Below are 27,926 nucleotides of genomic sequence, written 5' to 3'. Positions count from 1 at the left end.
TTATGAAATTTGCTTGAGATCCGTTTTGCATAAACATTAGAGGAAATGTAACAGACTTGGATTAAGTTACCTATTCTCATTAATATCTGAGACTATACAACAACAAAAAAAGTCAATCTGTAAGAAGTCTTGCGTTAAAATGACAAATTCTTAAACTGTGTAATCTTATACACAGTTTAAGCATTTGTTTGCAGCATTTAGCTGTTATGCTGCAAACAAGTGGAACAAACTGCCAGTGGAGATTCAACTTTCACCAGATGGAGACATTTTTAAATCCAGGTTAAAAACATTTCTGTTCTCATGTGTCTATGCATGAAATCTGCACGATATCTTTTCATTTATCTGGACTGTTGCTTGTTTTTAAATTAATTTAAATGATTTTATTTGTTTCTCTTTATATTCTTTTATGTATTTTAATGCTTCTTCCACTCCCTGCTGCAAATGCTTTTATTTTATGTAAAGCACTTTGAACTGTTTGTACATTAAATGTGCTATATAAATATATTTGATTTGATTTGATTTATAGGCCTTAATAAAAACCTGTAATGAAGATGCATCTGCTTCCTACATCTCCTGCTGCAGCAGTCTGCCAGGTGAGACAGAAGAAAGGCCAGTCTCAGTATGAGCACAGTCAATGGTGCCTGCTAAAACATATTATATGCTATCATCATATACACACGATACCCGTGCACGTTGTAAAACCTATAATTGCAATGTTACTTCTGCTCTTCAGGGACCCACGCGCTGAAAATGCATGTTTAAAATCCAACCTGAGGGCCTCTTTTTGTTTTCTCAACAGTGCAGTTTCAACCGAGCCTGCTGACGGAGGCGGAGAATTACTTGCAAAAAATGCCATAAGGAGCACCTACGTCGTCCAATGAGAAGGAACTCTTGCGTTCGAATTAGCCAATGGGAGCAGCGGAGAGCCGTACCCGGTCCTCTCACGACCCGCAGGGGGCGGGACTTGTCGGCGAGGACCCACCCCTCAAGGCCGCGGCGTTTGGTTGCACACGAGCTGCAGTTTCAGTTTGTTTTATTCACCATTTTGAGTAGCTGAGGGTAAAAATAAATAAGAATATTTGTATTTGGTGGACAAGACGCTGCCGTACCTTTTTTTTTTCACGCGCTGAGCTTGGACGGCGGACTCGTGCGTCAACCTCGCTTCCCTTGGTGTTGCAGAGCGGGAATCTATTTCTTTTTCCCCCCCTCCTCCTGTGCTTTTTCTTCTCCCCCCTTTTTTCTCATACCCTTAACCTCTACAGTATTCCTGCAAAATGTCAAGACCAGTGAGGTAGGTGTGCTAAATCTGTCCTGTCTGCAAGTTTAAATAACGACACTGGGTGCTGTCTGGTAACGCAGATAACTCGCACACTCCCCCACCATGTTGGTTTTTTTTTTTTTTTTTTTTATGAGCCGCGGATGTGTTTATTTCACGAGAAAAACAATGGGAATGTGTCGTGAAGTGTGTCCCTGCTCGCGTGTGTGCACCCTCTCTTTCTAACATGGATCCCAGGCGGTGTGGACCGTTCGGCCATGTCTTGTGGAGATAACGCGCAGCCCGCCGCGGTGTCGTGTGTTGTGTGTGTCATGCTTTTAAATTAATCCACGATGTGCATTGTTGCCTGCTAACATAGGCCAAGCGGAAAAATATTAGTCGGGTGTGATTTCACTAGCCACTAAGCTCACTTTAATCGGGTCAGAAAAACGTTTTCCCCCCTTCTCTGACTGAGAATGAGAATATGGCTACCCATTCATCCAGGGGAGGTTCCAAAATGCTGCTAATACCCCCACAAGAAAAAAAAAAAAAAGGAAAAGAAATTCACCGGAGGAGGTGGTTGGCCTCGGGTTTTTGATCTTGTTACCGCGCAGACTGGGCATGTCGGTGTTGTCGCCATTATCGCGTATTTACGCCTCGTTTTGTGCGTTGTAGAACAATGGAAAACCGTGTAAGAGTCAAAATGTCGTGGTTTGTGGAGGCAAAAAAAAAAAAAAAAAAAGCGGGTACATGGTCGGCGCTGGCTGTAAATGAACACGGCTTGGCTGATGTCAGAGGAAAGGCGGAGAACTACAAAAGTCACCACACCCCCTCCTCCTCCTCCTCCTCCACCCGCCTCTCCACTGCGAGATTCCCACTGTGATGATAGCGCATGAGGCGGTTCTGGGCTCTTTTAATCCTAATTAAAATCATCATCAACTTTATTTATATAGCCTTTTAACACAGCCTTGGCTGAAACAAAGTGCTGTACAACACAAAATAAAACAAGGCATAAAACACAAGAACAATGTATAAACAACAACAATATTAAAATAATAACAGAAACAGAGTCTCATGCTGGGTTAAAAGCCAGGGAATAAAAATGGGTTTTAAGATGAGTTTTAAAAATGGGCAGTGTCTGATATAAAATGGGAGGTCGTTCCAAAGTTTCGGCCCAGCAGTGGAAAAGTCTCTGTCTCCTCCGAGCTTCCGTTTAGCCCGTAACGTACTTGAATTTTTGGAGTCCATTTGTTTTTCCCACAGACTCTAAGTAAGGTTTTACCGGTGTGTATTATTGCCTCTTAATTTTCTGTTTTAATGAAAAGTGGGATGTGCCTTGTTTTGGTCAATTTAAATTGTGCTCATGGGTCCCTGTGCCTGTGGCAGAGGTGGTCCTGGAGACCCCTGAAAGCTGCTCATAGGTAGATTTAAGTACTTTGTTTATCTGTTGATGGGCAGGTTTTGTGGCACCACAGCCGTGCAAGATGAAGTATATCCTTCTGTTGCAGATATTTTAGGGTTGGAAACAGAAAAAGCGAGACATCAACTTGTAACACATTTACAGGCTGTTGGAACATTTTGAATCAAGTTTTAGAGTTCACTATCCATAAAGGAGTAGCTGCTGTAGCCAAACTAATAGCGTGGTCACAGTTTGCAGCATTAAAGGCGGGGTAGGGGATCTTTTTCTGGAGCATTTTTTTACATATTGCTTGAAATACTCTTCACACCCCCATTGCAGCCAATTAATTAAAAGTTTTGACACAAAAATGAAAAGTTTTAGTGGCCTCTAGAACGTACAATCTAGGAAAAACACTATCCAATCATACTGAACGGACCGTTAACGATGATTGGATTCTGATGCGTCTATCAAACTGCAATCTGCTCCTCCCTCCCCCTCCTTCCCCCGTGCGCGTACCCTGCTCCGTGAACGAATTACCCGTCCAGAAGCTTGGCAGGAAGCTAAACTAGAGCCAGCTTGGCTAGCACCTAGCATTATTAAACGTATAGTTAGCATATACTAAATACTAAATACGGCAACGATCGATGCTTGCTGTCAGAACAGCGCTCGTGCACCTTCGTGCTCGTGAACTAGCATTGCGCGTTCATGTACTCTAGAGGCGTGGCTTCGGGGGGGAAGTCTGATGAAAGAGGTTGGGCCTTTTGACCTGTGTATTTTCAAAATGCAGCTTCGCTGGACTCAAAATCCAGGATCTCCTACCCTACCTTTAAAAGGTGTTAAATATATTAAATGACGACGTTAAGCGCAAAGATTCGGACCCTCTGTCTATATCGCACACGCAACATTTTAGGCACACACTGGGGGGTGTCCCGATCAAGATCTCTCTGTCCCTGATGCCTGATGTTTTCCCACAGACTCTAAATAAGGTTTTACCGGTGTGTATTATTGCCTCTTAATTTCTGTTTTAATGAAAAGTGGGATGTGCCTTGTTTTGGTCAATTTAAATTGTGCTCATGGGTCCCTGTGCCTGTGGCAGAGGTGGTCCTGGAGACCCCTGAAAGCTGCTCATAGGTAGATTTAAGTACTTTGTTTATCTGTTAATGAGCAGGTTTTGTGGCACCACAACCGTGCAAGATAAACTAGTGAGATCTGATACATGCGTGCTTACAAAGTTATGTGGTCTGCTTTGGCGATGGGTGTCTGGTGTATGGCCCGTGTTAAAAAAGCACCCGAAGAAGGCAGGTCAAGGGGACTTCACACATATGTACCACTCTCTTTCATTTACTATTTATTTGTAACGCCTAATACAAACTCTCTTTAATCTGATATCATTAAATGTGTATGTAATCTGATGCTTGATTTGCCTCGTTGGATATTGGACTGAAGTCACCGATCCTTGTCCTGATCCCCATAAAGATCTGGATTCCACGGTCTCAAGTTTTTTACTAATGATACATACACGTGTTGTGTTCTTTTTAAACCTACAGCCAAATATTCACGGCAGAATTTGGGTGATTAAATGTTAAATGTAAGCAATATATTCAATAAAAAAGAAACGAGGATCCATAGACGAGGTCTCGCTGGCGTCTCCTGTTGCCATGACAACATGGAGAAGATCGGCACATATTCTGGCATCAAAGCACGAATATAAGTGCTTCCATGTCCACATAACAGCAGAGTCCCCGTGTTTGTGTATGCACATGCTGACTTTGAATGAAAAAAAACCAGTGACGTAGAATATTGAGAGGAAGAAAAAAAACATTTAATTAAAACCAAATTAAACCCCCAATATTGCCAATCCCTAAAAAAAAAAAGAACCGTATTTCGTTACTGTTTGATTTACAAGCTGCTCCCTTTAGTGAAGTTCTTCCTTCATACTGTGGCAGGATGTCATTTCAGTGCCTTACGCAGACCGATCAGTACAGGCCTGATTTACAAATGTTGCAGGCAGACGTGTTACAGTTGACTGGATGTTCTCTTTGGACACTCCTTTATTTCTCATGTTTAATGAAGTTAGCAAGCTCGTATTCCCCACAAATGTTGTGCCAAACAGAGAGTGCAGTACAAAATAGTTACTTTCTTTTAAGCCTCGTTCCCACTATGCAGTACGGTACGGGTCGGGTCGCTTTGGGGTCAGCTTTGCGTTCCCACTGTACAAAGGGGACAAAGATTCAGACCCTCTCTCTATATCACACACACAACATTTTAGGACACACTGGGGGTGTCCCGATCAAGATCTCTCTGTCCCTGATGCCTATCTGAGCCATCCAAGATACTGTTGCTGCCAATAGTCTTAACCCGACACTTGCAGCCGTCCAATACCACCGCTCACCCACCCAACAAAACGCCGAGCAATTCTTCTGAAGACGGCAAAAGTTTCTGTGGCAGTCTCTCTCCGTTCCTCTCTTCTTCAGGCACACAGAAGAAACGTCACTGCAGTTTGCGTTACTGTCCTGATCAGAATACGGAGTGTGCTCCAAATTTAGCCGACCGGAGTTTCTTTTCACTTTGTGGCGCAGAGGACAAAGCATCTCTGAGACGAGAGTGCTGGGATGTTTCCAGCCGCGTGTAACCTTCCACAATTCCAACGACAATAGTAATAATAGGGCTGGGCAATTAATCGGTTTTATCAATCCATTTTAGTTTGCCGTTTATGAGCATTACGAGAATTTTTTTTATTTATTTTTCTTCAATATGCACCGCCGATGCTCTCTTTGGGCTTCTGTATTTCAGAGTCCCACAGAGACTCGCAAAAAAACAAAAACAAAATGGCAGTTTGCAAGGAAGGGCTTGTTCCCATTTAAAAAAAAAAAAGGGCAGTGTCATCAGTTTTGTCAGCCCACATGAGGAGAATTGTTTTCAAAGTGTACCCTGTATGATAAGAAAGGGGCTCAATGGAAGGCAGTCACTAACGTGGTCGCGTTGCATATCGTTACAGATATGGTGTCCATTTACGGGGGAAAAGCCCGACTTTAGAAAAACATTTTGCCGAAGTTGCCCCACCCTATTTCTCACGTGAAAAGAGGGGGTATTTTTTACTCCATCACAACAAATATGCTTTTAAAAAGGGAAGAAAAAAATCGATTTAAACCGTGTCAGTGTTTCCCATACATTGAGGAAACTATGGCGGCCCGCCATAGTTTCCTTTTGGCCGCCATAGTTTCCGAATCCCAATCGTTTGAAACACAGCGATTTCCTCGAAAACCAACCAATATTACTATACAACAGGTGAATTAGTAATTAAACATGTCCTAAAGTGTGCAATGTCAGAGTTTTGAAGTTTAGTGGCAAAAAGGTTTATGTGTTATTAGTCGCTGTCGGGGCGATTGACACACGCTATAGATCAGTGGGTGCGCGTGCATAAAGGTCAGCTGTAATCATCGTGATTTCGTTGACAAACATTTTTTTGACCTATTTATATTCTGAGAAATAATGTGAAATTTGAGCAATGACGAGTTCACTTGTATGTTGTCCGGTATGTTGCATTAAAAAAAATAGTAAGCTCAATAGTTTCTGTTTAAGTTCTGTTCAAGTTTCCAGGTGTTTCATCCTCCCGACTAGGCGGAGCGGGGTGAAGTTGGTTTTATATTTGACATTCGCCTATTTTCCAGCTTTGTAAGTGTAATAGCGTCACGAAAACTGCACCAATTAGCCTCAGGATGGTATTAATATTTACAGAAAACTAAGACTAACATACCACAGGCTTTATCAACGCACCAAAGTAAGCCTGAAAGATCAGAGTAACCGCGCCGAATATACTTCTAAGTGAACTACGGCAGCCGGAGCGCTTAGGGACCGTCGCAAAAGTGCAACGCCTTTTTTTGTTCTCACTGGATATTCAACCAATGCAGACCAAACCACTTCTAATGGGTTTGTGAACTCACTATAAAGCTTTCACAGCCTTTTAGTTTCCAGAAAAATCATTTTAGGTAGAACATTTACTCAGTGTGCATAGTTAATTCCATTTTAGACTTTTATTTTGTAATAGCTCTCTTGTTTTTAAAGATATCAACACCAAACCACTTCTGATGTGTTCCTGAACTCATTGTGTACTTCCCACACCCTTTGTTATCAAGGAAAACCTTTTCAAGTTTCTAAAAAAGGCATAAGTACTCACTGTATATGATCCATTCATATTTTTCATGAAGTTTTAACCTGTAAATATTTTCTATTACAATTGTTATCATTGGGTTTTAATGACAAGATGAGGTTTCCTCATAAGCCCACAAGGGTTTCTGACATCTCCAGCACATATTCCATTTTTTGTTTTTAATTTGTTGTGTTTTATTGTGTATTTTTTTATATATATTTGAATGAATGTGTGCAAATCAATCGAATAAAATAAAATCTGCAGTCGCACAAATTTACGCCGCGTGAATTTACCCAGAATTTACCCAGAATTTATCAGAATGTGTTGGTATCGATAGATATCCAAATTTACGTGTCTGAATCTAGTAATAATCTAAAAAAGTGGATCATTGGGTCTCTGTGGAGTACTCGAGGTTTGGTGCCAACAAGAATTCTGATATATTGGAAGGAAGACATTGTGAGATCTTTGTTTTAACTTTTCACATAAATGCTATTAACTTACAGTAGTCTGTACACATTCAAGACTTGAATTTTTTTACTCCCCCTTTGCTTCTTGCTGTTCTGCTTAGCCTCGTTCCCACTATGCAGTCCGGTACGGGCCGGTTCAGAACGGTACAGGTCGGGTCTCTTTGGGGTCAGCTTGCGTTCCCACTGTACAAAGGGGACCCTCAGGGGTGGGCGGAGTGCGTGCCGAAGCGTAAATAGCAAATAACAAATAACATCCATAATTTGGAACCACCTCCAACCTGGAACCGGTCCTGTTTTTTCCGGCTTTTTTTCAAACATGTGCCTTGTTAAACATCACCAAAGTCCCGGCTTTTATAACGTCGGTGTTGCTACACAACACTGTGTGCTAGGGCGCGTAAACAAAGCATCAACATCGTCACGATAGGAACACTTGCTGCATGTTAGTGCAAAAAAGCCGAAGGAAAAATGTAACAACCATTCAAACAAACCTTAATTACTTTTGTGTTTAGGCAAGGCAAGGCAAGTTTATTTGTACAGCACAATTCAACTACAAGGTGATGCAAAGTGCTTTACAAAGACATTAAAACAGAAATAAAAAGCATGATTTAAATTTTAAACAAAAAAGAAAGAAATAAGAACGATAGATAAAATCAGTAATTAAAATGTGATTAAGTTTTGAGCTTTATTCAGATGCAGCTGAAAATAGGTGTGTCTTCAGCCTGGACTTAAACACACTGAGTGTTTCAGCTGATCTGAGGCTTTCTGGGAGTTTGTTCCAGACATGTGGAGCGTAGAAGCTGAACGCAGCTCCTCCATGTCTGGTTCTGACTCTGGGAACTGATAAAAGACCGGATCCAGATGAGCTGAGGGGTCTGGAAGGTTCATACTGGGTCAGGAGGTCACTGATGTATTCTGGTCCTGGACCATTCAGAGCTTTATAGAGCAGCATCAGAACTTTAAAGTCTATCCTTTAAAGTTTAAGACTATCTCTTCCTGGCACAGCGCCTCTCAGCTTCAAGCACAGACGGGGCGACCGTGCACCGCTGCATTACCAATGAAATATAGACTTAGATGTGGAGGCCGACTCCTTCTGACTGCAGTCTGTTCAGCGAGTGGCAGAATGCACCAGGACCATAAGCCAACTGTTGCTGCATAGCTAACGTCGAATGAAAATGTTATATTTCCTCAAAAGGAGGTTGAGGCCTTCTAGACGGTGAAGCACGTGGTGAATCAGACTTTGCGTTCTGTGCATGCTCAAGATTTTTCCCGGGGTCGTGACCCGGAAGTCAAAGGAGACGATATTCCTGTTGTTGTCGCCGTCAGAAAGAAACAAACAACGCGATGGAGAATGCTCCGTTGGGCATCGAGTTTGTGCAACAAGCAGCTCATCACAGACCAAATGTAGAGGGACGTAGCTTCATCTGGCTCTGCGTTCTCCATCTTTCTCCAACGCCTGAGTTTGTTGTTGTTGTTGGTGGGGAAGCGGTCAACAGGAAGTGGCTCTATTAGCAATAGTTGAAATGGGTACAGCGCCACCTATCGTACCGGAGTATGACACGCTTTGTGCCTATGATTTGATTCATTCACCGCCATATATCCAAGGATAATTACCCTTGCTCAAATAAGGAGCATAACCCAACTATAGCTATAATCGAATTATCTCATCATGTAAATCCACTGAATGATGTTGCTAATATGCTAACGAAGCATTTGCTTGACGAGCTGTGACACACACACACATTTAATACTTCCTGGACTGTATCGGATTAAAATGCTTTCTGGATTTATTTATATTGAAACACCCTTGTCCTAAGCAGAGCTTTCATTATATATGGTGACTCAAACGGTGAAGACAAATGCAGATTCCAACACAACTTATTCTGTGACGGTGGCTTGATGTGCGTAAAAACACACTGATGCAGCACCGAGCCTCTCTGTTAACAATGAGGTGCAACCAATATGTGAAACTGAGCATAAGTAAAAACCAGTATGGCAGAAGAGTGACAACTGATAAATCCTAAATTCTGTATTTGTTAGACAAGCTGTTGTTAATGTCCGTAACAGAGTAACATCCTCCGAAAAAGGTTGAGCTCATTGGCAGCAGCACACGGTGAAAAGCTCGACTCTGGATGGGGAATTTATATAAATCACTAGAGCCCAAACTTAAATGATTTGTGAGTCTGACACTTATTTAAGCAGGAAATGCTCCTCAAAGTAGTTCATTTTTAAGGGTTAAATGAAAATCAACCGTACCTATGTGGATTGTAGAGATTCTCTTGAGCAGATAGACGATACTGTCATGGCGACCAGTTATTGCTGTGGTGAGTCATAAACTCACCACAGAAATATTCTGCCACACATGCACGGTTTAAAGTAGCACATGTGGTGTTTCAGCAGTTCATGTACAGACGTCAGTAGTTCAGTTGCTTGTGAGAAGTCTAGAAAAATATCATGCTGTCAGTGGTCCACTGAGCTGCAGCCAAACAGAAGCCGTAAAAGATCTGAGGTACAAGTGCATGAACGAACATAAACAGAGTGACGAGTTGCATTCAGCTGAAAATGGTGATTGGGCAGGGTTCCCGAATGCGACTGCTGATATGAAAACAAACATCAGAAAAATGAAAGGGGCACTGGGCCCATGCGCTTGCACTGCTGCCTCAGCTTCATGTCACACGTTGAAGCTCGGTTTTTAACCGTTCTCTCTTGAATTAAGCAGAGGAGAAGCTCCACCGACTCTGGATTTTTAAATCTCTGCTAAAGATGCTCCGTGGCAGGATTTCTTGGGGGCAACATGGTGTATTGGGAGCCTTTGATTCATAATGTGACATATTTACTGATGTACAATTTTAAACTTTCTTTGATAAGTGTTACATTTAGAGATGGGAGGGTGTTGTGATTTGACAGCAGCTGATTTATTGTTGGCCAACATGCGCATCATATCACTGTTTTAAACCACAGAACTAAACTGCAGTGGGAACAGCATAAAAAAACCAAAATGACTTTGAAATTGTTTTCTTATGATATATGAAATCACGTGTTCTGAATTATCAATGGAATAAAAGCTAAATGATAATAACCAACTGAGTTGTAATGTTTCAGGCAATAAAATTAAGACAATTCCCTCTTTGTTCTGGTTACAGGGCTGCTAGTTGTCCAGCAAAAAGAAAACAAAAATACAAATATAACCCTTGCAATAAACTAATCTAAACTAATCTAGCGGGATTAGTCGTGATGTAATGACATTGATTGCAGTAGTTTTGGTATTTCACTGGAGCATGTTACTGTGTCATAGTTTCCTCTCATAACTTGATGCTGCTGTGTTGTCTGATTTGATCATTTTGGGGAATTGAATGTAAGTACTGTGTGTATATTATTGACGACATGTAAATATGACTACAGTGGCTTAGAAATAGTTTTGGTCATGCTGTTTATATACTGTACTGCTAATACCGTATATTAGCTATATGCTTGGTGACCGAAAGAATGAGATCGCAGATACAAGCGGCTGAAATGAGTTAACTTCGGTTCAGTCAGGAGGTGCGTTTGTACAGGCAGCTGTACGACTCCAGTGAAACAGCACAGGGAGCACTTAAACTCCCAAAACTGGTGCACAGAGATTGGCAGAACTTTGGGGAAAGAAGGAGAGTTCTGTAAGAATGTGTGGAAGAAGCTACGGGACAGATACGTGAAGGCAAAGAAGAGGGCAGAGACTCCAAGTGGTGATGCCGTGGGCTTCAGACCTTCACCTCTAATGACTGAATTGTCTTGGCTCACGAACTTCATGAAACACAGAAACACACGAAGCATTTCGTCTTCCAGATACTGCAGCAGCATCATTGATGACAGTGTTCCTGCTCTTGACAGCGGCATTGTTTTCTTCTCGACTTGCGTGGTTGTAGAGTAGCGGTAACCTTCACGTAGCAGCGACACCTCTATGACGGAGAAAATTGCAACTACTGGCGCATCGACTCGCGCCACCGTATGTAGCCGGCACGAAATTGTGACGTCATCAACACCGCTCCCGCTAGAAGACGCAGCAACCATGCTAGATAGAGGCTTTAGAGATAGAGCGAGGAGCTCGGCCATTCGGAGGGCGCTCGGAGTAGAGTCGCTGCTTCTTCACGTTGAAAGGAGTTAGCTGAGGTTGTTTGGGCATCTGGTTTGGATGCCTACTGGGTGGAGGCCCCGGGGCAGACGCATGACTCGCTGGAGGGATTATATTTCCCTTCTGGCCTGGGAACGCCTCGGGATCCTCCTGGAGGAGCTGGAGAGAGGGATGTCTAGGTTTCTCACCTGGACCTGTTGCCTCTGGAATTGCAGCATTGCTGCCATGTTGTGCTGCAGCTAACTCGCTGGAGATGCTAACATGTTCCATCCCCATCAGGTAAAATACGTTTGTGGGGGAAATTTTACAGTGCAGTTTAAATGTAGATTTGTGACAGTAAAAATCCAGAATGACTTTCTTTTCTTTGTAAATTTGCAAAGACTATTTATGGTAGAAAAATCACTCGTTCTTCACGGTCTTCTTTCCCTATTAGAAATGGATCTATCCTAGTCAATCTTGCGACTGAAGTAGTCCCACTGATGGAGAAACTTCCATTCCGCAGACACTCCTTATTCAACAAGTGGCGAGTTGGGTTTAACTGAGGCGTGATGTTCACTGCTGTGAGCGACTGGGACGTCAGGCTTCCGAGTAGTTATGTTAACTGCAGAGACAATTGTAGAGTTTTGTCATGGTGGCAGCAATACACTCTCCTGCATCATCTGCCATGATCATCATGCTTGGTGCGCGGAATAGGCAGACAGGTGGTTGTTTAGCATTAACGACTGATGTAGGTATTTTGATCAAAGTATAAAAAAATGAATCTCGTGAAGTAAATGCAGAATATCTTTAACAACATTTCACCAACTGTGAATATGAATGTGCACTCACTACTAGGGACACACAATGCTTGCATAGTACTGAATACACACACATATTTGTACATGTAGTACATATATGCATCTTTTTTTATCTTGGTATTTTCTAGTAATATTTACTATTACTGTGGTACCTTTTGTTGTTTATTTCCTTTTCCTGTAGTAACACAAATGTAAAAAGTCAACATTTTATCAGTTTTACTGAGCGCAGTGGTGAGAGGTGTCTGTATGAGAAGAGGAACGGGAAGGAAATGACAGATTGGTTATTTCCAACAGACATAAAGAAATTGTGAAAAGGGCTGAAAACATTTCTGTTAGTTAGGATCATTCTAATCTTGGCAGCCATAGCTACAGTCACACTTATAGTGTGCCATCTGATTTTATGAAATATTAAGAACTATCAGTAGAAATGAGAAGGTCATCAATATATGGTCGTATCCCTTTTCCTGCTGCACAAACTCCCCAAACAAGGCGGCTCAGACTGGCAACATCAGCCTGACACAGGCCGTCCTGCCGGTTCAGAGTCTGCCGCAGCTTGGACACTGACGCGCTCCCATGTTTTTTTATATATATATATATATATATATATATATATATATATATATATATATATATATATATATGCTGTGGTCTCCACTCCAGTCAGATGTTTGTACAGATATAAGCAATAAGTTGCCTTTTCGCTTCCAAATCTCTTTTAGAACTCCTCTAATTCAGACTTTTTTTGTTTTTTTGTGATGGTTTGAACTATTATTTTTAAATGTTTTTGTTATTTGTTCATAAATAACTGTATTTTAATGTACACTTTGCATAAATGTATCTTGGGGGAGGAAGTTTCTGGATTTTTAGCTTGCAGCAGTCCTCTCTAAGTCAGCCCCGCTGCACCACTTTCTGAATGTGTGTTATCTGAAATGTAGTTGTCTGTCACCCGAGGCTTTACCCATCCACCTGGCCAAATGAAGCGGGGTAACTGTAGAAGACAGTCCAGTGTCCGGTTCAGTGCCCCCCCCCCCCCCGGTTAGAGGCTGTTTGTGGCTTCTCAGTCATAGAAGTACAGACATTCATACACAGCTGACCTGTTGCTTCCTGTTCAATCATCGGACATGACACGTATCCACTTATAGTAGCCAGCCCCCTCCTCTCTATTTTGCATTGTTTGATATTAGATGAGGACTGTGACTCTGAAATCTGACACTGTGTGTTTGTGTGTGTGTTCACAGGAACAGGAAAGTGGTGAACTATTCACAATTCAACGAGTCTGACGACGCAGGTAAGCAAGTTTCAATATATGTGGAAACAGTTGTCACCATATCTATTTATTTAATGTAGTTTTCATATTACATAGATGGATAACTGAGCAGCTGGTAAAGTCAAATAATTCAACCTCAGTCAAAAATCACACAGTAGTCCAACATTTAGCTGAAGGATCGCTTCATTTTAGTGGTTTCAAACCTTTGATTTCTTTTTTTAAACCAAAAAACCTGAAATCATTCAGCGACGGTGGTGGAAATGTGACTGTAAGCAGGACAAGCAATGTTCACATCCACCTTAAAGAATAATCTCTGCAACATAACCAGCGGCTGAGTGATCTGCCAGTTTCTTTGGTCCAGACAGAAAGATCTGAACAGCAGTTGGATTTGGTCCAGTCTGCGCGGACATTAAAAGTCATTTAAAGATGAACCCAGATGATTTTGATGATCCCGTCTTGTTCCCAATATGAATTCTCCATCTTCACGTTCAATGGATAACATTTTTCCAAAGGGGATACGTATATTTTACTGTTAAACTGAAGGTTGGTGAATCTGTCATGTTTTTCTTTCAGAGTGAAAAAACTCCAGATAAGAGTTTCCACATTCCGCCAAACAACACCAACTCTTCAGTCACGGTTAACAGTCGGGGTCCTTTTACTGACTCAGCTAACCATCTGGTTTTTTCTTGCACCATCATGTTATGTCATGTAAGCAAGCGGGTTGACATTCTAAACGCGCTGGAAGCAGGTTTCCGTTCTTTGAATACTTTCCATCATTAATCTTTTCTAGTTTTTTTTTATTTTAGATGAAATCTGTCATTGTTGACACATTAGAAGACGGGGAGATGTAGTTGGTGCTGACAGGAGCCACACATCGACCTGCCGTCCACACGGGGCTGTGCATTGTTTGGCTGTTTTGGCATCACGGCTGACCTCATACCGTACTAAATATATTTTACTGTCAGTTTGTTGAAGAACTGCAACATGGAGGCCATCGAGCTCATCAACAGCCGCATTCCCACTGTAGGAACCTTTGGCAGTTCCTGTAACCTTTTCAGGAACGGGGCCGTTTTCTCCCGCATTCGCACATACAGGAACTCGGGACCACGGCCCTCAGTTCCTGGAACCATTTCAGCTCCTTCTCCTCAGCGGGGTCTGTTCTGGTTTCCATAGCAACACATCTGACGGAGGTGTTTGGTGGTCGGTAGCTCCGCCCCTTGTCATGTTGTCAGGCTGAAATGTTTCCTCATACGACACGGACACAACCTGCGCGTGTTTAATAAGTTAAACCTCCACGTAGTCTCCTTTGTCTGCGGCACTCTGCTCTCCTTCCTTCATGAAACCAAGAAGTATGGCCTGCGCTCCATCCTTCGTCTCCTGACTCTCTCTGTGAGCTCTTCCAGCCTCCATGTTAGACGCCCCATGTGATCGTCCATGATTAATATCACCATCATGCAGACCATGAACACGGTGGCCTCCCCGCTCTCCATGTTAGCTTCTTGGTGGTGTTTTTTTCTTCTCTCCTTACTTTTACCGGGTTTTGTTTTGTTCTGTTTTGTTGTTGAATGTGGCGCTAAAGTAACACGTCGCTGTCGCAGACGGTTGCGTCGCATCAGTCTCTATCAGGTCCCGACTCATGTGTGAATGCAAACTGAAACAGTTCCCCTGGGGAAGGAGAGTTATCAGAACGGAATTCGAGGAGGACCGTTCTTAGAACTGCAACGGGAGGTTGCAACAGCACCCTCTGTGCAGCGGGAGAACTGATTGCAGGATTTTCCTCCCGGGGATGTGCTTGCAGAAGAGTCAGAGTCAGAGTTCTACCGACTCCTGATCACTTCCCTGAAATGTTCCCAGACAACTATGGTGGAAAAACTTCCCTTGCTTCCTAATACCTCTTATGAGAAAGGTCAGTCTTCACCATTCAGTGGTAATGGTGAAAAAAGACCCCGGACAAAGGCTACGGCTACACGAAAACGAAACAAGGTTTTTTTTGAAAACGGGTACGAAAATTCTTGCGACCACACGGAAACGCGCTGCTGGTCCAGACGAAAACGATGAAACGATGCAGTACACACGCCGCTGTGTCACGCCACGCTGTGAGACAATAGAGAGGTGTTAAAATTGGCTCACAGCGTCAACGTGTGACTGACGCAAAAACGTTTTAGCTGTAACAATGGAAACGAAACGAGGCCGTTTTCAAACTCTCCCACTCTGGAACCCGTTTTCAAAAACTATCGTTTTGGGGTAGTGGGAACGCCGGCTCCGTGTGGCCGCGACAGCGAAACGATAAGAAAAAGTATCGTTTACAGTGAAAAACGTTTTCGTGTAGCCGCAGCCAAAGGGGTGCAAACCATTTATACACAGGGAAGGGGCTTTGTTCTTTCAGATGTGTATTCTTCACCCGTCACCTTACCACCACCCCCTCCCCCGGGGAAAGTCTCACACTTTGGAGAGGATGCGGGATCTGGTCCCATTGATCATTAAAGAGTAGTTTAAAACAATTATTGTCTAGGTGTTAATTAAGAGACAAATGGTTTGCAGACATCGAATTTACCAGAACACTTCAGAACACTGGTGAAGTCCTGATGCCCGTCTCTGGCGTGGCAGCAGAGCGGTGATTCAGACGAGTCCTGCGAAGTCATCCGTCCAAAGCAAAGACGTAAAACTTGAACCTTTTTCACACATGCGCTGAAATGTTCTACCGGTGTTCTGTAGCGGTGCCATGTGCTCACTCCTGGCTACTGTGGAAACGCTCAGATCCAGGTGGTGTTGATACCAACACGTAGTGATCATCAAAGAGCCTCATTTGCTCTCTTTGACCAGTTAGAAAGAAAACAGTTTGCATCATCATGAACAAGAGCATGTTCTGACCTCTTGTCCTTCCTCGCTCTCTGTAGATGAGGAGTACGGGGATGACGAGCCGAAGAAGGTGCGCGCAGCCCCCCGGGAGCCCAAGCACAAGCGCTCAAAGAACTCACAGGATGACAGGTCGGCACTGAGTGGAAGTCGGTGAGACCGATAAAAGTCGGCCTTCTTTTCTGTGTTCTTATCAGTGTTTCTTTTACTATTATTATGATGTTATCAGTTTTTTTTCTTTCATCTTTTTTTTTTTTTTAACTGTTTTTTGTTTTAAACATAATACATCTGTTCATTTGTATATGATATTAACAGTGGAAGCACAATATGAACTCAAAACCCCTTCCACCCTGTCGAGCCCTTATTCCCCATATAATGAAATCATATATACATACATAGTCACATTCATACATTCTTGTACACATAAATACACAAGGGTAAAGAATATATACACACACATATATATATATATATATATATATATATATATATATATATGCATATATACATTTGATTAAATCAGGACACTAGCACACTGTAGCTGATTAACACATCTTAGCTGGAAGGAATGGGGTGAGCAGGGATAAATTGAGAATAAAGAATTTATCTGTAATCAGTTATCGAGGTGAATAAGATTTACACGGCATGTGAGAGTAGACAGGATTGTGAAAATGAGAGCTTATTGTGAAGAAAGACCCCGAAAGTGTTCGAGGAAAGGTCCCCCACACATTCAAAAACTTTCTGTATGAATTATGGATTGAGTAGCGGATCTTCTCCATGATGTTATCAGTCTGAATGCACAACACAGTCGCATTCAATCATGTAATATCTACGATTTAAGCACTTCAACACTTGCAGAGAGGAATAGAATAAGCCTGAGGGTTCAAGAGCAGCTTCTGGAAGCCAACGGTAGCACCGAGATGACGGGATACTAGTGGGGAGGTGCAGCCGGGTTTGGGGATAATGGCATGAATGGGGAGAGCAAAGAGGAAATTGGTAGTTTAACAAATCCACGGTTCAGAGAGGAGAGTCATCTGATAGTTTTGTGTCGGAGGCGGGGGGTTGTTGATGAACTCCTTTAGTTACCAAAGCCAATTCTTTGTCTTTTTTTTTTTTTCATTTGCAGCGAGGACTCTGATGAAAAGGTCTCCAAACCCAAAAATGATTCAGCAGGTAAGTCGGCCTGGTATTTCTAGGACGTTTACTCCCGACACGATGAAACTGGCTGTGTTCGAAACCGCATACTACATACTGCGTACTGATCGATCAGACAGTATGCAGAGCGTTTACCCACAAAGCATTTCGCTCCTGCCCGAGCCGAAATCAGCCGGCCTGAAGCTGATTTCGCTTAAGCTCTAAACTCTGTAAACTTTAGCAACATTTGAAACATTTTCAGGCGAGAAAGTAGTCGTTTAGATCCCCAACGTGTTGAAAACCTGACAAAATACCGGCTGTTTACAATTTTGTTCCCACAAATTCGGCGCTACTAAAGCTAGCCGCAGTGAGCTAACGCACTTCCGTTTATTTTCACAAAATAAAATACCCGTTGCCTTTTATCATAGGGAAAGCCATTACGATACAATTGGTGCTTTTGTTTTGAAAACAGGAAGTGAACCTACCCTCGTTGTAGCTAGCTTGAAACTGCCGTTTTGACAGGAAATGACGATCGGCGACGTCACGTTACGTTGCATCTTGGGTAGTTTGAGTATGAGTAGTAACATTTCAGAGAACCTAGTATGCATCCAGCAAAAAAGTCAGTAGGAGTAGTAGATAGATAGATAGATAGATAGATAGATAGATACTTTATTGATCCCGAAGGAAATTCAAGCATCCAGTAGCAGAAATAATAAAGCAATAAAAATGTTTATACAATAATAAACACTTTAAAAACAATCTAAGAATTTAAAAAACTGTTTAAAAATATAAAATATAACAATATAAAGTGATCAGTGAAGGAGGAGAAGTATGCGGTTTGGAACACAGTGCATGACACCAAACGGTCGGCTCACTGACTGCTTCTCTGTGTCCCGCCGCAGACGACTTCGGCAGCGACGAAGAAGACAACGACTTTGGAGAGGAGGAAGATGAAGACGGAGGAAGCGACTACGAAGAAGAAAGAGGGAAAAAGGCAAAGAAAGCCAAGGTAGAGAAGCCCACCAAGAGGGGCCCAAAGAGGAAAAGGGCTGCAGGTAACTCCACTTTCTTACTTTAACACCTTGAAATGATCCACCGGTGTGGAGGTTTATAGTGTGTCACCTTTTCCTTTATCATCTGATAGGCTGTATATATTTTCCTCACTGATGTGGGACCCTTCATCTTTACGGTGCATCTACAAGATTAATCATACGCTGTCACCTGCATTTGTAATCTATTTCGTGTTTTTTAATATCCTCATTAAATATGTTTCCATCCCTGTCGGCCTTTTTCCTACGAGGAATGAAAAGCTTTCATTTTAAGCTTTTTTTGGCAAGTGGATGGGCAGTTTAGGGTCAAATATTTATTTCTGTAGCTGAATTAAATCACTGAAATGCCTCAGCCAAGTTGGAATGAATAATTAACCTTTCCTGTTACAATATGTGTGTGTGCTCTCAGTGAGCAAAGTGTGGTCATCCACAGCAGAACGTGGCCTGCCTTCACTCCCCTGATGGAGGAGTTGAAGAGGAAAGCAACAAACAACATAACAGATACATAGCAGAGACCGAGGCTAAGAAAGTGCCGGGTGTTCGTAAGAAAATCATCAAAAGTCAAGCATACTCGACTTTAAGCAGTCGTGGTTGCGTTTTTTTGGTAGGATGGGACCCTGAAAGGTTATCAAATCATCAAATCAAATTTATTTGTATAGCACATTTCATGTGCAAAACAATTCAAAGTGCTTCACATAAAATAAAAGCTTTGCAGCAGAGAGTGGAAGAAGCATTAAAAATACATAAAAAAATATAAAGAGAAACAATTTAAAAACAAGCAACAGTCCAGATAAATTAAAAGATATCGTGCAGATTTCATGCATAGACACATGAGAACAGAAATGTCTTTAACCTGGATTTAAAAATGTCTCCATTTGGTGAAAGTTTAATCTCCACTGGCAGTTTGTTCCACTTGTTTGCAGCATAACAGCTAAATGCTGCTTCTCCATGTTTAGTCTGGACTCTGGACTGGACCAGCCGACCTGAGTCCTTGGATCTAAGAGCTCTGCTGGCTTTATATTCTCTGAACAGATCACAGATGTATTTTGGGCCTAAACCGTTCTGGGATTTGAAAACCATCAGCAGGCTTTTAAAATTTATTCTGTGATTTTAGGTTAGGAAAGAGTCCTCAGTTGGACAAGCGCTGACTTTGCTATGTTTATTTAATTTGGATACTGCAAGTTGATGAACATTAGGGGAATTTTAAAAAAGATGGATGATTGCAAAATTCCTAATTTGCATTCTAGTCCCAAGGCAGGTGAGAAATTCCCACAATCAGTTCCATCCGACACACACTTAGCAGCTCAAATTCTGACAGGTAGACCCGGTCAGACTTGTTAGATATCTGGCCGTTAGCTGGCTGCCCACCAGCCATTTAAACCGTCAATCTATACTTTGACACACACACATTAGGATGCTAAAAATAACTTTACATTAACAACAGTATGGTGAAAACAACCTAAAAAAGGAATCCAGATTCATCTTCCATTTGCACATTTTTGACCTGCATAAAGTATTTAGTTTAGTTTTCAGAATGCTTAGCATACACAGAACCTGAAATTCCAGCGAGGATCTTTGACATCGGAGCAATCCTGACACGAGAGCTCACGACGTGGCGTCCCAGAAACGCAACCTTTAAGGGTCCCTCCTGGACTGAGAGTCTCTTTGGACTCGAGAAACTGAGCAGGAGTTTGGCCAAACTTGGACAAAACACCTGTGCCTTTCGTGATGTTTTTTTTTTTTTTTCCGTTAACACGCTGCACTTTGCTCTTTGACTTTACCTCTCGCACGTTTTCATCACATGCGGTTTAAAAGTCTTGGAGTGTGTGGCCCCCTGCTGCTGAGCCGCTGTGTGGCGTGAAGCCACCACAACTACCTCGTCGAAGCCTCGGAGTTAAAAGTGGGGGGGGGAACTGGAGAGTGACACATGATGATTGGACTAATCAAATGTTTCTTTGAGGACCAATAATCATCAGGATGTTTTCCATCTTGGACTCTCGGAGCTTTATTTCTTCTGTGACTTCCTGTTGTTAAGTTGTATTTAGAGGAGTTGATAGCATTTAACACACAGTTAACCAGTATTTGAGTAGTTGATGGGAAGAATTTCTGCATGAATTAAAAAAAAAGTAGGGCTGGGCAACGATTTAAAATTTTTAATCTAATTAATCACATGATTTCCCTGATTAATCGCATTTGTACGCAAAATCCAAAAATGAATCCAAACGTAGTGCATAGCTTTTAGCATTTAGCTTTATTTTAAATGTGCTGCCATATGAATGAAAGTGCCATAACATTTGTTGTGCAAACACACTTTTAACATCAGCATCTTTCTGTAGTTTTTATGTAGAAGCCTCGCTCCACTGTCTGTTTCCTTGAATGACTTGCTGCTATCAGTTGTGTGTTTTGCCTTTAAGTGATATTTTAGACTGGAACTACTACGCTGAGAAGACAATTCAACTTGGCAGTGTTTACAGATGACTTTGGTTCTGTCGACTCCGCCGTCTGGAACAACTTTAAAATGAAAACGGCCGAGTAAAAGTTCCGTACCCTTCTCCATGTTTGGTGGATCCACCGATTACTTTCTTTTCCGGTTCCGCAGCAGACAGCAGCAGACTTTTACAAAATAAAAGCCTGTGAGCAACAGACTTTTACAATAATAAAATAAATAATAAAACAGGGGTGGTCTGTGGCATAGTGAGTTGAGCAGGCGCCCCATGTACAGAGGCTATAGTCCTCGCTGCAGCTGGCCCCGTTTCAAGTCCCGTATCAGACTGCCCTGTGCTGCATGTTGTTCCCCCTCTCTCTGCCACCTGCTTCCTGTCTCTGAACTTTCTTATCCATTAAAGGCACAAAAGCCTGAAAAAACGCTTGTTTTTTTTTTTTTTTTTAATTTAAAATTATTATTATTTTTTTTATTAATAAATCAAACCTGCGTTAATGTGCGATAAAATATTTATTGGCGTTAAATAATTAACGAGTTAACACGATAATGAGTTAACTCGCCCAGCCCTAAGAAAAAAAATGTATTCATACCTCTTTCCAGGTTCTTTACTGTTTTTACTCTTGTCTGGTTCTTCTCCACCTGCCACTCTGACTCATTGTGTAACCGTACAATGTTTTTTTTTTTTGTTGTTGTTTTTTTATAGACGACAGTGATGACGAGAGGGAAGTGAGTCGAAAGCGCACAGTGCGCCAGGCGGCCTCCAAGGCCGTGTCCAAACAGAGAGAGATTCTGCTGGGAGACGGAGGGAGCGAGGACGAGGAGCAGGAAGACCCGGAGGAATCCTACATGGACCGTATGTACAACACAGCAGAGGCACAAGCCTTCACCCAATATTACATCTGTGGCAAAAGCAAAAGCAAAAAAGTGTCTGATGGGGTGTTTTTTTTGAACGAACCAGGACATTAATGAGCTAATGTTAGAGCAGCTCGTGTGTTCTGTGCCTCATTCTTCTGCGCTCCATCTTCACGTGCAGCTGACGAATCCGGCAGCGATGAAGACTTCATGGTGGAGGATGATGATGACAGCGACTACGGTCGCTCCAAGAAGAGAAGCAAGAAAGTGATTCGACGGGGACGGCCTGACAAGAAAGAGAAGAAAAGCCCCAAACCCCGGCTAAAGGCCACAGGTGAGGGAAAACGTCTGATCCTGGAGCTGCCTTCGTATTGGAGATCCAGCAGAAACGCAGAATTCAAAGTCGATTCGTGATTTATTAAGAGGATCCGTGTAGCGGTTCCGAGGTCCATTTGACAGCCACATCACTTCTCTATCGGGTCCAGTTTAGGCTCCCATCTTTCTGTAACTTGTACAGAAAACTGCACAAAGTACCCAGGCTGACTGAGTTCTTTCTTTCCCTGCAGTGACCCCCAGCCCGATGAAAGGAAAGGGGAAGGGGCGCCCCAGCACCAAGACCGTAGAGAAGAGCTCGCCCAAAGAGGAGGAAGAGGAGGATCCTGAGAGTCCCCTGGAGGAGGAGGAGGAGGAAGAGGAAGAGAAGAAGGAGACTTCTCCTCCCCCCAAGACAAAGAAGGAGGCCACTGGAGGAGAGGAGGAGGAGGAGGAAGATGAAGAGGAGGAGGATGGCTCAGAAGAGGAGGCACCCTCTGGAGAAGACTAGAAGATGGTACCATTTGAAGCCCATCCTCAACATCTCTCTCTCTGTCTCTTCTTTGTGTTTTGTTTTGTTTTTGTCTGTTTTTTTTTGCTCTGCATTTAGAGTGTTTTTTGTTTTCTTTGTTTTGTTTTCTCCCTCCCGACGGCCTGGCCCAACGGTTTGAATGTTTCTCCCTCAGAGCAGCAGCCTCGCCCTCCTCTCTGTAGAACAGTTCGACAGCTTGTGAGCATCCGTCCCGTGTGAGCGTTTCACCCCTCTGATCACTGAGCATGTTGTTCAGTATCCGTGAGCAAAGCGCTGCATTTCATACACCTCGTTGTGCGCATGGCTCAGCCTCCGCCCTCTTTGCTGCTTCGTGCTTTTAGCAGGCCAGCATTGGGTGTTAGTTTTAAACTTTCTTTTTAAAGCGCTGTCTCTTTTCCGTTTTTTCTTTGAAAGACTCCGTTAGACAACATGGCCGCCCTGACAGCAGGCTGCGGCTCTGTAGACCAGTCAGCGGTGTCGAGTGTTAGCTACCTGCCAGACCTTCACACCTTTCAAAACAGTGTGTGTGTGAGACTTTTTTTTTTTAATTTCTTAATGTGTGTTTAGAAATGCTTAGATTTATACGCCTGTTGAGTTACTTCCTGTATTTTTTTCTTCTCCTGCCAATCGGCTGCCTTTATGAAATGCTTTTCTGTTCTTGACATGATGCAGCCACGCTATGTGAAGCGTCCCCTCCGGTCACAGCTCTCTCACACACACACACACACACACACACACACACCTCCCTGCATGGCTGTGGCCTCCCCACATCCAAGCCCTTGTGCCAGGCACCTCTAAATCCTTTCCGTTTCTCCGAAATGCAAGAAGAGATGTTTTTGTTGTTGGTTTTTTTTCCCCCAGTTTTGTTTTGTTTTTGTTGTTTTGAGAGTTAAAAAAATGAATGAATGTTTTTTTTGGTTTTGTTTTTTCTCCTGTTGGTTCATTGTTCTAATTCTCTATTCAGATTTTTTTTTTGTAATGTTTGTTTTTTAAGAAAAAGAAATAAAATGTATCTTGATTTTAAAGAAACAAAGTCGACCCTATCCAATCTGTTCTGCTTGATGGTTGGAGCAGCCATCCCCTCCCTACTTATTCCCGTTATTCACGTTTTCTTCTGCCCCACCCGCCCCTCCTTCCACTCCCATCAGCTTAATGGTTACTGTTGGTATCCATGTTTGTTTGTAGGAGACTTTTTGTTACCCACATTAGTATTTCCTAAGTGGATCCATTCTAAATTCTGCAGTACTGAGGCTCAAAGTAGACTAAAAGCGGGCAGCTCGGTATGCAAGTGGCGTTCATTTGTCTGTTAATGCCTTAATTTTCATTGAGTTGAGTTTCAGTCGTGGCTCTGATATCATCACTGGAGGCCTGAGAATGTAACAAGTCCTCACGTTTTAGGTCTTTGCTTCAAACAGCAAATTAGGCTTAAAACAAGTCAACAATTTGTACGATCAGCGAACGACCCAAAGCCATAAGCAATCTCAAAACTCGTGACTCGGAGATCAGGTACAGCACTTGTGAGATTATCCTTTTTTTGCGATAAGTAGTGTTTGATGTCAAAGCAAAAAAAAAAAAAAGAAGAAGAAAACGAAGTTGCTATTGCAATTTTGGGAGTGCGTTATCATATCGAATCGTCCCAAGAGATGTGTCCTGGGTGTGAACGGGACGCGCGAGCTGACTTCTCGGTTCAGAAGCACATGCGATTGTTTTCTGCCTGTCCTCGCCAGCGGGTTAGTGTGTTTTTCTACTTTCAGGTTCTGAATTGGCACCAAATCCGTACAGTCGTTTTAAGACTATTGGATATGTTTAACAACATAAACAAGCAAAAAGTTTCTACCAACCTAACACTGAGAGCCGTTTGCTGTAGGACCAGATATTGTCTTGTATTTCACAACACTGAGGGCTTGTGTGAGGCCCCTCTTCAACATCCCACAGGGGGAACATGGCACGAGGCTATGATCTCCTCCACTTTCATCCATACTACAGTTTCTTCTGTTGTACTGTGTCTGTTTTTATTTCATTTCATTTTTTAAATCTACTCTCAGTTGTACTGGCAATGTTAATGTAAGCCAAGTTGTGATTTCTACAGAGACCAACTGGAGAAGCCTTTGTCAGTCGTGTGAAAAAGGAACGCTGAACTCTTCAATCTTTTTGCATGTTTTGGAAAAAGTGCGAAGCGATAATGATGATTATGCTGGCAATGGTAATAATGTGGTCTAAAGGAAAAAAAAATGAACGATGATGTTGATAATGTTTTGGTTTCCCAGCTTCTAATAAAGGCAACCTACTTTTTATACAGATTAACTAGTTGTTTTGTGACATTGAGCTCTGTATGAGTGCTAACTTGGGGGGTGTGGGGGGGTTACTGTGCCAGATGTTTTGGTGGGTAATGAACAGCAGTGCTCAATGTTCAACATTCAGAGGCACCAATCAGTCTGGAGACACTGCTGATCCTGACCAGTAACGTTTTATGTAATATGTTACACAACATCTTGGCAACACAAAGTAGAGTTGGGGGGGGGGGGGGATTTATGAAAACGTGGTAAAACCCCCGAAAAATTTGGAACAGTGTAAAATGTAAAAAAAAAACAAAGCAATGACTTCATAGATCGTGTATTGTAATCCCAAATTTTATGCAAAATGGAAGAGAGTATATCAAATGTCAAAACAATTTCCAAACGAATTGTAAAATTTCATTTGTGCTTCACTATCTTACCTTTGAATGTACATCAACATCGCATCAAGCTTGTCTTTTTCCAAACAACTTTTTTTTTATAATAAAGAACACAAGGGCAAATTTAGTAATTTCCAATAAAAATTGAAGGGATAACTTCTGAAATGCTTTTTATTTCATAGTTGTAGTTTATTCAGAGGCCGAGTACTAAAGGTTTTAGTGGACAGTGACGATTATGTCCAGTATTTTAGAAAAGCTTTCCTTATCATGAGGCTCCTCTGTGCTTCAAGCTGTTTTCTTTGGTGATAATGGCTTCAAATTATTGTCAGCTAACACAGCTAGTTGCTACATCCACAATGTCAGTCAAAACTACTATCCAAAGAAACAACATCTTAACCAGATCCACAAAGCTCATTTGTGCTACATATTTCCTTTTTGTCAGGAGCTGACTCAATTCCCAGAGGCCTTAAATGGATTTTTTTCTTTAAAATGGGGCTATGTGGAAAATCTTTTGTGAGCAGTCAATTCCAGACCTGGGCATGTGGTGGAATTGGACTTGATTGGCGTGTTTCTCTCTGGAGTTGTGGCTCTAGCAAGCTGCATATTTGCAGCAGCACAGTCCTCTAAATCGCGATGTCAGCCATTCGTCTGTCTCCGCAAGGATATCTACATGGTCTCGGAACACACGCTCTCTTCTAAGAGCCTGACGCACTATGGCATCCAAAAGTAGCAAGTCAGCCGCTGGTTACACTTCCCATTGACCTTGTTATATACAGAGTCAAATTAACCTTCAGTTAATGCATAATTTAAGTCAAACAGAATAATGTCAGCATAATTATGGGGTATAATGTAGATATCTTCAAAGTAAGTAAATATACAATCCATTTGTCAAGCAAGCTTGATTCGAATAACAGCGGACTATTTCACGAAACTCCTATGACAGGTCTTGATCACTCATATGCACGACTTAAAGGGATAGTTCGGGATATTTGACATGAATCTGTATGGCATCACCATAACCAGTGTCGTGCATTCAAACTGACTTACCCCCGACAGTGTCCTGTGAGCCGAGTTCTTGTCCAGTGTTGGTCAAGGCGAAAGTAGTCCGGCTTGTTTGCTGGGGTCAAGAAATCAGCGCGTTTTTCTTCCCAAAACAGTACGTGTGCTAAAGAGTGATTTATTTCATCACAAAAACCGAAGCCGGCAAAAGTCACTCCTCGTTATCACTTGGGCCCTATACTGTCTCTCATTGTGTATCAGTGCGCACGTCATTCTGACCGCGAGCTGTACGCACGAGTCGATTCACTTTGTTTACTGCTCGGGAAGATGTCTGACTACAAGAGCGACGAGGAACATATTGACTTCCGTTCAGAGCCAAGGGGGTATCTTTATGAACCCGTTTATACTGAAGAGGAAGTTCGCCAAATGGACTTAGATCGGGCAGAAAGAGAGAGGGTGGACAGAGAAGTGATGGAAACAGAAGCTGGAGCCACTGCTGGAGCTGCGATACCCAGGGTGGCCGACAAATCCTGGTGCACTTGTTTGAAGTGCGAAGTAATGCAGACAGAGGTGGAATGTTACTGCTGCCACGAGTGGGATTTAGTTATGCCCCAGATACAAAACCTTTCCATAGATGAGGATGTCGGCGGCCGCGGGACAGCTGCTGCCTGCATCACAAATAATGGTGACTTCCCTGCACTCCTGAATGCAGGCGTCTTGAGAACTTTTTTCCATGTTCCCAAGATCAACTGGAAGAGGCGTCCCAGACCAGCTAGACTCGATGGCCAGTTGTCTGCAGAGTAAGTGTTGAGCACTGCCAAAGAACAGAAAGACTCGTGCGCACAGCTCGCGGTCAGAATGACGTGCGCACTGATACACAATGAGAGACAGTATAGGGCCCAAGTGATAACGAGGAGTGACTTTTGCCGGCTTCGGTTTTTGTGATGAAATAAATCACTCTTTAGCACACGTACTGTTTTGGGAAGAAAAACGCGCTAATTTCTTGACCCCAGCAAACAAGCCGGACTACTTTCGCCTTGACCAACACTGGACAAGAACTCGGCTCACAGGACACTGTCGGGGGTAAGTCAGTTTGAATGCACGACACTGGTTATGGTGATGCCATACAGATTCATGTCAAATATCCCGAACTATCCCTTTAAGAACAAATCTGTTCGTACAAATTATTGTTGCATGAGGCCCATTGTCATGTATTTCTACACTGTCACTTTTGAGTCGGTTACATAGGCTGGGTCCACATAGCAGTCCATCTTTTTTCGGCTGAGAACAATGCCCTCGGATTTGAGAGAGCTGACGTCCATCCCAACTGTTTTATGCTCGGCTGCAAATCGCTCCAGTCAGTGCACACTCAAGGTCATGGCTTGGAGAAGCCAACAGAACCACATCATCTGCAAAAAAACATATATATATATATATATATATATATATATATATATATATATATATATATATATAAAACCCTGAGGCTCTCAAACCAGAGACTATGCCTGGAGATCCTGTCCATGAAAATTACAAACAGGACCAGAGACAAGGGATAACCCTGTTAGAGTCCAACACGCGTGGTAAACAAGCTCAACTTTGTTCCAAGAATGCTGAGACAGCACTTGCTTTGGT

General features: G+C 42.5%; 1 protein-coding gene across 2 annotated transcripts; it reads left to right on the top strand.

The window, feature by feature from the left end:
* Positions 1-974: 974 nt before the first annotated feature.
* On the top strand, positions 975-24,918 carry nucks1a (nuclear casein kinase and cyclin-dependent kinase substrate 1a). 2 transcript variants are annotated; one of them, XM_075460144.1, is made up of 8 exons: positions 975-1,291; positions 13,412-13,461; positions 16,338-16,428; positions 17,423-17,469; positions 18,333-18,485; positions 21,626-21,775; positions 21,956-22,108; positions 22,341-24,918. In XM_075460144.1, the coding sequence occupies exons 1-8, from the start codon at positions 1,275-1,277 to the stop codon at positions 22,595-22,597; spliced, it is 918 nt and encodes a 305-aa protein (XP_075316259.1). In that variant the 5' UTR covers positions 975-1,274; the 3' UTR covers positions 22,598-24,918. The 2 variants fall into 2 exon arrangements, with proteins under 2 accessions (XP_075316259.1, XP_075316258.1); XM_075460143.1 differs by having other exon boundaries at positions 16,338-16,449.
* Positions 24,919-27,926: the final 3,008 nt, after the last annotated feature.

Source organism: Odontesthes bonariensis, chromosome 3 (genome assembly GCF_027942865.1).
Source record: "Odontesthes bonariensis isolate fOdoBon6 chromosome 3, fOdoBon6.hap1, whole genome shotgun sequence".
NCBI classification, from domain to species: Eukaryota; Metazoa; Chordata; class Actinopteri; order Atheriniformes; family Atherinopsidae; genus Odontesthes; species Odontesthes bonariensis.
The sequence above is the reverse complement of the archived record's forward strand: the minus strand, read 5'-3'. Positions and strand labels throughout refer to the sequence as shown.